This window comes from Typopeltis vanoorti, chromosome 4, assembly GCF_054136105.1.
Source record: "Typopeltis vanoorti isolate ZY-2024b chromosome 4, IOZ_Tvanoo_1.0, whole genome shotgun sequence".
Taxonomy (NCBI): domain Eukaryota; kingdom Metazoa; phylum Arthropoda; class Arachnida; order Uropygi; family Thelyphonidae; genus Typopeltis; species Typopeltis vanoorti.
In genome coordinates this window covers 53,182,667-53,196,517 of record NC_143552.1, presented here as the reverse complement: position 1 = coordinate 53,196,517, position 13,851 = coordinate 53,182,667, and the positions used below count along the sequence as shown (strand labels likewise).

Sequence of the window (13,851 nt, the reverse complement as noted above, 5' to 3'; positions counted from 1 at the left end):
TTATTATGCCCATCTGGTTCATATATAATTCAGCTATTAACCTTCGGTGTCTCCAATCTAAACCTATTTTGCATAATATTTCCGTCAGATTTTCCCATTTCACCATGTCAAATGCTTTTTCAAGGTCGACGAAACAAATATAAACTTCTTTATTTACTTCTATATTCCTTTCGCATATGGTCCTCATTACTCCAATTGCATCTCTGGTTCCTCTGTCTTTTCTAAATCCAAATTGATCATCCCCCAGAAAATACTCCACTCTATTTTGCAATCTTTGATTTAATATTCTCAGCAGTACTTTGGAGGCATGTGAGAGTATGCTTATAGTTCTGTAGTCGCTGCACTTAGCAGGATTGCTTTTCTTTTCAATTGGTATAGGAATACTCTCTGTGAAATCTTTAGGCCATACTCCTGTTTTGTAAATGAGGTTGCAGAGTTTCCATGTTTCTGTTATACCTTTGTTCTCCAGTTGTTTTAGGATTTCACTAGGCATTCCATCCACTCCTTCTCCTTCCAAGAAGGGGTATATACTGTTGAATTTTGAATGAAAATATTTTTACTAAGAAATATCTCATTCAGAATTTAATAAGAAAAAGAAAAAAACTAAAAGGAGAAATGCTTGCAAATAAGTGAAGATACCAATTTTGTTTAAAGAATTCTACTAATACAAACTTTGTAATATTAATTAAAAGTGAAAGATGTCATTTTCTTGTAAAAAGATTATAATGTAAGAAGTTTCTCTATAAAGATATATGTTAGAGCATAATAATGAAGGATCAAAGTCCATTAACGACAACCTCGGATAAATTGTGTAGCTGATGGCAATTTGCTTACGTGCGAACTGCACGTGCACAATGTTTTTTCTGGGAAATCATACGGAAGATTCCAGGAAGATAGGAATGAAGTAGGAGCTGGGCACAAAAAAAAAAGGAAGTTTTGGGTGAAAGAGGGCGCTAGAGATACGGGGTATAAAGTGGGTTTGTCCCCCCTGTTCATGGCTTTTTAGGATTTTTCATCTGGAGTTGCTGGAGAAGTTCCAGTGGAGTTGGGAAGAGTTCCAGTTTGATGTCTAGTCGATAGCGGGCGGCTATTCTCTGCTGTTGTTTCGCGATGTCGGGTGGAAGGAATAGATGAACAAATGTTAGGTACCTTTCTGAATAAGCCTGAAGAAACTGGCCGCCACACACATCCATGTGGATCGATTCAATCCATGCTGTTTCCAGTCGAGAATGCGATGAAAGGACAGAACAAAGAAGGCCAAACCTAGCCGTGAGTTATAATCACCAAGGACGAGATCGAACATTCGGAGGGAAATTATAAAGAAAGGATAGACGGAATAAGTTACAGGAATGTACTAATGTAAAACCCTTTATAATTCCTTTGTTAACAAAGAACGGAATAATGTATCATGGAAGAAACTAGATGTTAGGTTATATAACTCTAAAACTTGTATGAAGGACTGTAGTGAGGTTTTAGATACCAGTGTTTAGAACCAAATAGCTGTTTCTTTAATATTTGTCTGAATGAATAGTAGTTAATTTGCCATAAGTAATGATCTATAGAATTATCAATGTGAATGTTTTAAGAATATGTGTAAGATAGTAAAGATATTTAAGGGATGCTAGCTAGAATTTTGTGTAGTGAAATGAGCCTATTCTTAGATGTGATATGTGAATTACAGTTGATATGTGTAACCCTATAACTTGGGATAACTCTATTCCTATTGAGTGTTTTTTTTTATTGTAAATGTGTAATCTTTTGAATCTAATAAATGTATCTCGATTATCTTAACCTGTTTTTTGCCTTGATTTGAATCCAATGCACCGCTTGCTAATATTTGGATCTGAGCGGGAGAGAATTATATGACAGAGACCACGACTGTAATCTAAAGTGTTTTAAGAGAGATCGATAAAATTGATATAAGGAGTAAATAATAGATTGATTTACTTTGTATATTTTCTGAGGGTTACTTCTTGGTTAAAAGGAATTTCTAACCTAGGGATCTGGCTGGCGCAGCTTGAACAAATAAATATTGCCAGAACCTGATTAGGAGGTAACTCCAGACCATTATTGCTGAGGATCGGGCTCTATTCAGAAGTCAATCATTTGTCAATTTATTTAATATACATAATCATTCTAAGAATCAGGAAAATTCTGTGGATAGAACTAACTAACAGTGAAAAAGATAAAAAATGATATAACAGATATAAGAAGAAAAAAATATATTAATGTGAAAAAGAAAAGTAAAAGCACCATGGCAAAAATATAACAATACGGAACTACAGGTTAGGCAATTATAACAAGCTTCGGAGTGAGCTTGCAGCCATCCCATGGCAGAACATATTGCAGGGGAAAGATGTTAACAGCGCATGGGATAAAATCAGCGGGTATCTGAGGAAAGCAATATCAGATTGTGTCCCCATGCTCAGGAAGTCAAACAAGGCAGGCGTTAGATGGATGAGCAGTAGTATCAAGCTTGATCTGCAAAAAAAAGAAAATGTTATGGAGAATTTACAAGGAGAAAGGCGATCAGTACACCCATGAGCAGTACAAGGCTCAAGCTAGGAGGGTTACCAGCATAGTAAGAAAAGCTAAATCAGATTATGAGAAGACCTTAGCCAAAGAGATCAAGGGTAATCCCAAGGAGTTCTTCCGCTATGTGGCAAGTAAAGGGAAGAATGACTTTGGAACAATAACTTTAGTGGGTACTGATGGTATTGAGGTGACAAAATCAGATGTAATAGTCGAGTTACTGAGTGACCACTTTTCAAAAGTCTATCACCCAAGTGAGGATATCTCTGTACCTGTAGCAATAACTAATGTGAGAATTGAAGCTAAAGAATCAGAGGTATTTAATATATTGCAAAATTTAAATGCAAACACTGCTGTATGCTTAGATGGAATATCAGCTCGGGTGTTGCGTGAATGTGCAAATGAATTGTCAACCCCTCTTACTTGGATATTTAATTTAAGTTTGAACTCTGGTATGGTCCCTAGGGAGTGGAAGTTAGGCAAAGTGGTTCCTTTGCATAAGGGTGGCTCTAAAACTGTGGTAGTTGATTACAGACCAATAACCATCTCAGGAGTAGTGGTAAACGTATTGGAAAAGTTGATTAAAGACAAAATTCAAGAATGGGTGGATCAGGATATGATACTCTATAGAGGCTAACATGGTTTTGTTAAAGGTAGATCCTGCCTTAGCAATCTATTAACTTTTCATAATAGAATGACATCTGAGTTGGACAAAGGAACTGGCAACACAGTGGTATTTCTGGATTTTGCTAAGGCTTTTGACAGGATACCCCCATTGAACACTGTTACACAAATTGGAGCAGATAGGAATGGATACTAAATTGGCAGGTGACCAGTGGTGTGCCTCAGGGCTATGTGCTATATACATATTAAATGATATTTCCTATATCATTTAATATGTATATAAATGATATAGGAAATGGCTTACAGGGATATATTCAGTTGTTTGCTGATGATGCAAAGTTGGGTAGCGGAATAAAAAATCAAGCTGATGTTGAAAGTTTGCAGGATGATTTAAATAAGCTGGTAGAAAGGGCAAAAGATAATGGATGTCAGTTCAATGTGGAAAAGTGTAAAGTCATGCATTGTGGGATTAAAAGATTACCAGCTGTGTACTACATTGATGGAACAGTACTCCAAGAGATTGATGAGGCTAGGGACTTAGGGGTGTTGGTAGATAGGGAGATGAAGTTCAGAGGACACATTGCTAAGGTGTCCAAGATTGCACATAGGATTACTTGGTTGCTGAGGAACACACACTGACATCCAGAGATAAAGAGGTTATTATTCCCCTTTATAAAGCGTTGATACTTCCACATTTGGATTACTGTGCTCAGGTCTGGTCACCTGGATTCCTTGGAGATGAGGAGGCTGTGGAGAGAGCTCAGAGAAGAGTGATCAAGTTGGTGAGTGATGTAAAAAATGCTCCCTGCATTGATAGATTGAGAGCTTGTGGATTGCAGAGGTTGGTCGATAGGCAGAGAAGAGGGGATATGATAGAAACATTTAAATTACTGAAAGGTTTTTATAAGATATTGATGCAGGGGAAATGTTTCAGCTGTGTGATAGTGATGGAAGAACAAGAGGTCATCCCTGGAAATTAAAGAAGAGTGTGGTTAACAAGGGTGTCAGAACGAGGTTTTTTGCCTGGAGGGTGGTGAATGAGTGGAATTCATTGCCCGACTTAGTTGTGAGCTCTTCGTCTGTAAATGAATTCAAGAAGAGATATGACAGATATTGTTTTGCTAGTTAGGGTCTCCTGCGATGAGTCTACTGACTCCATGGAGATACCCATAATAATAATAATAATAATATTAAGGTCTTCATGTGGAGTATACACATATCCACTAATGAAATTTCAATAAAAGTTGAAACCATATTATAGTAATGTTACAAGATATTTTTCACTTGGTTATACTATAAATTACAGATGACAGATGTCAAGAAATTATATTCTTGGTTTCATCCCTTAATCCACATAGACAAGCTATATTAAATTTCAAATAGTATGCTAAAGAAACAATGATCTGATCAACCATTATTCTACTGGCCTGACCTCTAGTGACAAAAAAAAACCTACATCAAAGTAGTTTTTTTTTTTTCCCCCACTAGAGGCCAGGCCAGTAGAATAATGTTGATCAGATCATTGTCTCTCTGGCATACTGTTTGAAATGTAATATAGCTTGTCTCTGTACATAAGTGTATACTCCAGATGAATGACCTTAATATGAAGGTTAGTTTACTGAGTTAAACTAAAAGTTTAACTCAGTCTCCCAGTTAAACTTTTATTACAGTTAATTGTCATGTTCCGTTATATTGGAAACGCAATGCTTTTATGGTCTTTCTGTTTTACATATTTTTATTATGCTGTTACACCTGATGAAGTCGGCTTTCTGAAGAAACTAGTCATGTTCTATTAAAGTTTTAAAGTTCTGATTTTAAATTCTTGCTGTTTAGTCATTAAAATTTAACAAATATGATAACAAACTGAGTAAGCCAGCATTCTAATAATATATATGTGCGTGTGCGTGTGTGTGTGTAATATTACATACAGTATATTACATTTTCATTTTTTGTTTATGTCAGTTATTTAGTTGAAATAAGTTCACAGAATATTTTAATCATTTTTTAGATATGATTATTATTTAATCATAATTTTGTAATATGGTCTTAACTGCATTTTTATTAACATTATGGATAATTTTAGTCCACCAGATCCACATGAAGAAGCTTTCAAATTTCTTTTAAGTCCAGATATGCATCAAAATATTGCCGTGATTGGTAGCCTTCCTGGTGAAGGAATTCAACAGGTTCGGATCCATTGGATGCTTGACTTAATAACTAGCAGGTGACTAAAAAGAAATATTATTGATGAAAACTATCAACATATTTTCCTCATCATTTTGAGAATCATTTGTTATAAAAGAATTCATTAACCATTTACTTTTTAAAATGTAAATATTATTAAATCTGAATTTGATTAGATATCAATTCTTTGCTTTTTTTTTAAAGTACATGTGCATATACTTTAAAAGCATACAACAATATATGGAAGAGATAGGGTCCTCACCACCTGTCGTCATAATGCCTGTAGTTAACCATGAGTCGCATGGTAGTCAACTTCCTAGATAAGAGATGGCACTTGAATGGAATGTAAGGATATGTACATATTAGAGTTTTCTTAAACTTTCGTTTTCAAGTGGCCAAGATTTCTCTCTTCCATTTAATAATTATAACTTAAAATCTAAATGAACTCAAAATTCATTATTTACAAAGATGAAACAATTTAGGGCGCATTAAATCGAACATTGGGGTTGTTTCTTGAAGTACATCTGTCCACAACAAATTTGGAAGTTTGTGTCCCAAAGTTGTTTTCAGTGTTCATTAGTGAAATATTTGGTTTTAAGTGCTGCTGCTACTGAAAACTCAGTATTTCATTCATTATTATTGTTAACTTTACAATAGTTCACCTTAAACTTTACAGAGGTTCACCTTAAATGTCACATTTCCTTTCACACCATACTTAATTTCATTCACTTCATGTGCCCACCTTTTACTTTCAGTGTGTTAATATCACCATACCATTCTACTTGCAGAACACCTCTTCACCTCCTTTATCTCTTTTTGTCCAACAGGATCTGCAGATTGCATTACTTAGTATTTATATCCTCAGAGCTGACATGTTACTGTCTCCAATATTCATTTTGTTACATGTTTCTGAACCTTTTTCAGCACCTTCTTAACCCTTTAACTGCTACAGTTAGTTAATTTGAGTGCGGAAAAAAATGGCGACCTTGCTACGATTGAGTTGACTTGATTCGAATGGTTGGCTCGCCTCCCATATTCAGACAATCTTTTAGTATGGCAAGAATCGTCATAAGATATTCAAACTTTGCGGGTAGGTTCCTCCATCTATTGCCAACCAGTTGAAGTTTATTTGACTTGGATTTCTGTCCTTGTATGACATCTAAAGAGAAAAATTTGAACTGCTGCAACTAATCATATTAAGTGCCTCTGTAGCGCATTGGAAGAATGACGGTACATTGCGCCCTTCGATTGAAAAAGGCCTACGTTTGGTTCTTGTCATGATGGGAGGAACCTTTATATATAGACTTTTCAATTGAAGGTGAGTTAGCCGATCTTATACGGAGGTAGCAGGGTTTTTTCTCCCGGAAACTTGGGTTTTTCAGCCCGCATACAGACAAATCAGCCCTTCAGAACACACGCAATTTACAGACAAAAAATACTAGTTGTGGTGGAGGGCGGTAGATGGCGTTAATGTGGATGATTGATAGTAGAGATTCAGGTGGAGACTGAGAGTTGTACAGTAGGTGAGTATGTGGTTTATGTAGCACGATGCATAAACCACGTGACTGCGGGGATTTCCGGGATATCACAATATGGCATATACCAGTAAATATCCGCGTTATCTTACTGATGATCAAATTGATGAATTGTTAACAACAAATGAGTCGGGAGAAGAATTGTCCAAGTTTAGTGAATTGTGTACTTCAGATGAAGAAGATCCTGGTGATTCTACATAAATTAATGTGTGTAATTTGCATAATTAAGTGGACACCCCTTGATTATGCAAATTTTATAAAACACTATTATTGCCATTTTTGTGAGTGAACAAGTGTATATCAAGAATGTATGATGCTGTCCGGACTTCTTACTTCAGGAAGAATTTTAATTGATGTTATTTATAAATTTTTTGCAAAATTAATTCAGCACATGGGACAATGTCAGTAGAATATAAAGTCAGCAGTTAAAGGTTAATCTTATAAAATCCATACACTCCACTTTCTTGTCATTACTTGTGAATATCTTCTGGCTATATCAGCATCTCTCTCTCTCTCTCTCTCTCTCTCTCTCTCTCTCTGTTTGTGTCATCTCACTTCCTTTGTAATGTGTCACATGTATTTTAGTAGTCTATCCACTATTGCCCCCAAATGCTTAGCCTCTTCTACTTGCAACACAGTCTTGCTAATATTGTATGATCACATTGATCTGAATCACCACATATTTATCAAACTATTTGATATCAGACTATTATTGTCACTCATCCATTCAATGGTATTGGTCATCTCAAAAATGAATAAATAAATAAATAATTTTTTAAAAGATTTTTGAATTCTCATTCATTGGTGTCACTATTGATAACTTTGTCCATCTTAACATGAATATCACTCTCCAGAAATCATTTATAATATGATGATGAAGATATAAGTGGAACAGCAGTACTCCAGGTAGAGAGCCCTTTATTACTCTGTAATCCTCTGCTTTACACACGCACGCACACACACGCGCGCGCGCGCACGCACAGATTCTTTATATCTGCCCATCCATCTTCAGTCTACCTACTATCTAACTCCATTTGTGACATTATACTATACTATGACAGATTTTGCAAAGTCCAAATATACTAAAATATATAATTCCCATACCTAGCCAGTTGTTATCTATTTGTCCTTTTCCTCTAAAAATTTTGTAAAAAGAGTAATAGTGTTACACCTGATATCTTGAGAATATAGAATTCTCAGCTATCATGGTGTAACATGAAGAATAATTAAAATAAATTAAAACCCTGCATAAAAGATAATAGTTGAATTAATTAAAAGAAAAAGAAAGATTCTTGCATCCAATAAAATATATAAAATATAAAGGTTTTGTTAAACTAACTAACAAAAGAAAGAATATATTAATATTGTGATATGATTTAAATAAGAAGAGTTAAATAAATAAGACAGAAAAGGATTAGTCATAAAAGGTGGTATGTGAGAGGCTAGAGATTAAGTTATTAAGTAAGTTCATAGAAAAATTTTGGAAAGGGGATTAAATTAGAGGCTAGCAAAGGAAAACAACAGACTATCGCTCAGGGCCGATTCCCGGATTGAGACATCGTTACGGGCCCGCCGATCAAATGACGTTTGGCAGAAAAACGCCACCCTAATTGGTCGGTGAAGTAAAAACAAGTAGGGGCAGAGAAAAGAAGTTAGAATAAGTGCCGTTAGGAGAACAGGCATAAAAGGGTTGGAACCCCCCCCCCCCCCCACGAGGCTTTTTTGGTTTTGGTTTTGATTCTGTTCCAGGAGAGTCCTTCGCGAGCTCTTTCGTAGGGATTTCACAATTTTTTCCTGAGTGGCAAGATAGGGGTTATATCTCCACGCCACAACATGGAAACGCAAGTGAGTGGGATTTCGATTCCATATTTCCTATGTAAGAAGCGAAGAATGCCATAAAGTCAAGGAAAAGGAAACATATTCTTTGTGTTTCGACTTCAGTGACAACTACGAGAAGGGGAAAGAAGTAAAGAAATCGATGTCCACGTGGTGAGTTGCACAGCCGATATATAGATGATTCAGAGTGTGTCTAAGCATAGTTCAACTCAAAAGGGAACGTAGGAGTAGCAGATTATCGGTGAGGTTATATCAAGATAGTTCAATCAGAAGAAGGTAAAGGTCCATATGAAAACCCCAAGAAAGAAAGGTACTGTAAAATATATCTAATGTTAACTAAGAATTTGTCTGTGATAAGTGTCATTATTCTAATACGGAACTGTTGAAGTGACCAAGGAAAATTTATACTAGGACTCTAGTATCTGACAGAATATATTAAAAATACGCTGGCTAGTGTTAATGTTATGTGAAAAATTAAGTGTCCTGAGAATTTTGCATGTCTATTGTAATGTATTGGAAAGTTAAAATGTCATAGTTGTGTGTTAGTACAGAAAAAGGTTTAGCTAATCTACTTAAGTTTGAATTGTTAAATAGTGTGAATTAATCTTATTTGTCCATGTCAAATGAATTTACGTGTTGAATGTGTTATGGCGGCATGATCGTAATACTAGTTATGTGTTAGCGCAGTAAATGGTTTAGTTGATCTACTTAAGATTGAATAGTTAAATAGTGTGCATTAATCTTATTTGTCCATGTCAAATGAATTTACGTGTTGAATATGTATGGCGGCATGATCGTAATACTCATTATAGGATCTTAGCCTAATTACTTGTAATAAGCCAATGTTAGTTTGTAAGTATTTAGTTTAGCATTAATTTGAGTAATCACAAGAATTGAATTGTACCATGTTAAGGAATTTAATAAACCTTTGTTCAATGATAAAAGAGTTGTCTGAAATTGCTGTCCAATGCACCACTTGAAAAATTATGAACCTAATCACGCGGGAAATTAATGTTAAGAAATGAGATAAAGTGTCACGACTGCAACATTGTTTCACTTTCAGACATATTTGAGTTCTTTCTCCTTGTTTTCGTATATAATATCTCAAACTAAATATCCCAAAAGGCTCAGTATAAATACAAATATTAGGGGTACTAAGGGGAGAAATAACTTAGATATTAGTATAAGTTTTGGTGATATCTCGTGCGTAGATAATAGAAGAACATAGATAAGAGGAAATTACTAGATAGAATAAAAATCGTAAAATAGGACACAACATAAATTCCGCAGCCAACAGGATATAAAGTATAAGAAAGTTAATAGAATAAGAAGAATAGGTCACAACAATAGTCAGCCTAATTAGGTGGTTATAAGTATTATAAAAAAAGAGTCCCATCAACTTATTTTTCATATTAATGTTTCTCATCATTAAATTCCTGAAATGTACCCTCAAGGGATGTACAGGATATGATAGTACAACATGAAAAATTTACATCATTACTAACTGCCTATCTACCATTTTCCACCAATTCAATCTGTTACCTGTCAAGGCTCCAACATTTTCAGATCTTATATTTCTATCTTCGGCACTTTTAACCATATCAATCCACCTATATCTTGGTCTTCCTGTGGATCTTTTTCCTGCCAACCTGGCAGAGACCACTTGTTTTTGCTAATCTTTCCTCTCCTATCCTGTTTAAGTGACCATACCCCCTGAAATTAGCTCTGGTAACACATTCCTGGATGCTAACAATGTCAAGTTCTTTCCTAATATCCTTGTGTTTAATATGATGTTGCCATTGATGCCATCTGTTTATGCCCCTAGTCTTTCTCAGGACTCTCATATCTGCGGTCTCTAGTCTTTGGTCAAGTGTTTTATTTCTAACCCAGCTCTCAGATCCATAAGTTAAAATTGGTTTGAACACTGTCTTGTATACAGCTAATTTGGTGTTTTGACTAATTTCTCTCTTATTACATATAAATTTATTCATTTGACTTCCTACCATACCAGCTTTGTTGATTCTGTTGTCTATTTTATTACATATCTATTACATATTTAATTTATTACCTTCACTAAAAATTGTGCTATGTGGCTGAAATGTTTCACTTGTTCTATTGGTTCTCCATTCACAATGCAGTTGATGTTTTCAGTGCTTCTGCCTATTTTCATTGTCTTTGTATTGTTATTGCTGACCTTCATACCATATCTATTACATCAGTTATTCAATTTAGTCAGGGAATCATGTAGACTTGTACCAGATTTATTTAGAAGTATAACATCATCCTCATAAAGTAAAGAGATGAGATTAACATATCCAATTTTGATATCAGGTTTAATACCATTTTCCTTCATAATGTGATCCATATAGATAATGAATAAGAGAGGGAATAATGTACATCCTTGTCTGACACCAGATTTAATATTAAACGATCTTTCAGTAGGGGTGCTTAAGGATCACAGCTGTATAACTGAGAGGAGACCTTTACATAGCCTTTAAATGAATGCGGAGAACTGACTAGGGCTTCTGACCTTATATCCCATCCTCACCTTCTTGTGAGGATGGGACAGGGTGCATGTTAGATACCTAACATGCACCCTGTTAGGTATCTACCTGGATACTAAACGAATAAGGATGGGCTGGCAATTTGGGATTTGGCTGACAAAATTGTATTCTTATTGGTTTAAACTACAAATATAAAATCTTTCTATAAAATATAATAAAATATATTTGATATTTCATAAGACATAATATCTGATTGCTGATTATGTAAAGATAGGCAGGGTAATCAGGAATGTGGCTGATATGCAGTACTTGCAGAATGATTTGAATAGGCTGGAGTTGTGCACATGTGAAAATGGCTGTCAGTTCAATGTTAGTAAATATAAAATCATGCACTTTGGTATGATGATATATCCAGCATCATATTATATTTTATTATTACTATTATTACAGTAACCTCCATGGAGTCAGTCATTGATTGTGGTAGGAGGGCCACTCACCCAGTAATATTTCTGTCATATTGAACTTTGAAATCATTTACAATTCCCACATTCACAATGCAATCTGGCAATACATTACACTCATAAACAACTATCCACGTAAAAAAATCTACTCACATCCTTGTTCTCCACATCTTTATACAACTTCCAGGGATGGTTTCTCATTGTTCCCATCTTACCATTCACTCTTTTTATAATTCCTTATGTATTAATCTGGTAGAATTCTTTAACCAACTTGAAAATCTCTGTCATATCTTCTCTTTTCCTCCTGTTCACCATGCTTTGTAATCCACATTCCTTCAGTTGATCTGCATAATCAATACTCCAAGGTCCTGATATCTGGAGAGTTTTGGAGATTTTGGTCATTTGTTTTTGAATCCTCTCTAGTGTTATCACATCACAATGAAAACTAGATGACCAAATTTGAGCACAATAGTCTATGTGTGGTCTGACCAATTCCTAATATAGAGGCACCACCACTTCTTTCTCCCTACATAGTGCTGAAATGAATCTTGACATGTAAAGATAAGTAAGGATTTTGCCTCTTTACAAGGACTTGATAAGACCTCACTTGGACTATTAAGTACAGCTGATCTTCTGGTTTCCATGGTGATTCTGATACAGTGGAGATAATGGAGAGTGATAATCAGAATTTTGGAATACAGATTGTGAAGACAGATTAAGAATTTGTGGACTGCAACCCCTAGCAAACAGGAAAAAGAGAGATGATATGATTGAGACTTACAATCTTTTGAAAGGTTTGTTCAGGATATCAGTAGATGGAATTGTTCATAAAATGAACAATTCCATCTATGGATATCCTGTGGGGAAAGGACAAGAGGGCATTCTTGGAAGTTGAAAATGAATACTGTCATTCTCGACTTCATATAGAATGCGTGCATGATTGGAATGGATTACTATTGGAAGTTGTAAGTGCAGGTAGTGTAAATATCAAGAACAGGTATGACAGCTGGTGCAGGTAATGTGTTGCCTCCCTCGATGAGTCTCTGATTCCTGGGAGGTCTCTCTTAATAATAATATTATTATTAGGATATACTTTATCTGTTAGAAATGGCACCTTCTCTCTATTACCATTAGTTGTTTTCATTAATGTCATGCAGTGTGTGTGTGTGTGTGTGTGTGTGTGTGTGTGTGTGTGTGTGTGTGTGTGTGTGTGTGTGTGTGTGTGTGATGACTTCCTTGAGATGTGATGGTACCAGTCTCCATTGAATTGCACACACACACACACACACATATATATATATATATTGTTTTATGAAAAAATTGAATGACTAGAACCGAGATTTAAGTAAAAAGGTTTTAATATAAACACACTACTAGTTTCGGCCTGTAACAGCCTTCTTCAGGTGACATTATAAAAGAAAAAACACTAAACATTGAGGGTTAAAAGACTATGAACAACATAGACAGTCTTTATACATAATTAGCATGAAAACATCACAACGTTTTCATGCTAATTATGTATAAAGACTGTCTATGTTGTTCATAGTCTTTTAACCCTCAATGTTTAGTGTTTTTTCTTTTATAATGTCACCTGAAGAAGGCTGTTACAGGCCGAAACTAGTAGTGTGTTTATATTAAAACCTTTTTACTTAAATCTCGGTTCTAGTCATTCAATTTTTTCATAAAACTATGTATGTTAATCGAGTCAATGATCATTCTGTCATATATATATATATATGAACATTTATTTAATTTATTTTAAAAAATAAACATTTTGGGCTAACGGCTAACAATGGATTGTGTGACCTTTTATTGGTAGGTAGAGTAGGTTTTTTATTTGTTCTTGTGATTTTATATGGAATTGCAGATTTATAGCATTGTCTGAAATCCATGCAGTTATAATGAAGAAACCATAGCATGGTATTTTACAAAAAAAAAAAAAAAAATTCGTATTATTTGTGCTGTGGTCCTGACAATTGTAAATATATCAATGATCAAAGCAGCAATATATAAAAGTAGCTAAACAAAAGTGACAAGAGGAAGACTTTGGTAAAAATAATATAGAAGATACATATCAGAAAGGTGGCAAAATGTTCTGGAGGTTTGAAAAACCTAAAGAAATAGAAGAAAGAGTACTGTAAAAGTAATCACAGATGAAAAAGGTGACATGAAAGC

General features: G+C 34.9%; 1 protein-coding gene across 9 annotated transcripts in view; it reads left to right on the top strand.

Annotated features, from left to right (window-relative positions):
- Positions 1 to 13,851, top strand: part of Idua (alpha-L-iduronidase) — a 288,729-nt gene that overhangs the window by 23,014 nt on the left and 251,864 nt on the right. For 8 of the 9 annotated variants that reach the window (XR_016548188.1, XR_016548187.1, XM_090391167.1 and 5 more), the window contains exon 3: positions 5,240 to 5,380. The exons of the other annotated variant lie outside the window; for it this stretch is intronic. Coding sequence is in view for 6 of the 8 variants with exons in the window: in XM_090391167.1 (XP_090247293.1) it covers positions 5,240 to 5,380 (141 nt within the window). In the remaining 2 variants the exon portion in view is untranslated. The remainder of the gene's footprint in view (positions 1 to 5,239; positions 5,381 to 13,851) is intronic. 9 annotated transcript variants of the gene reach the window in all.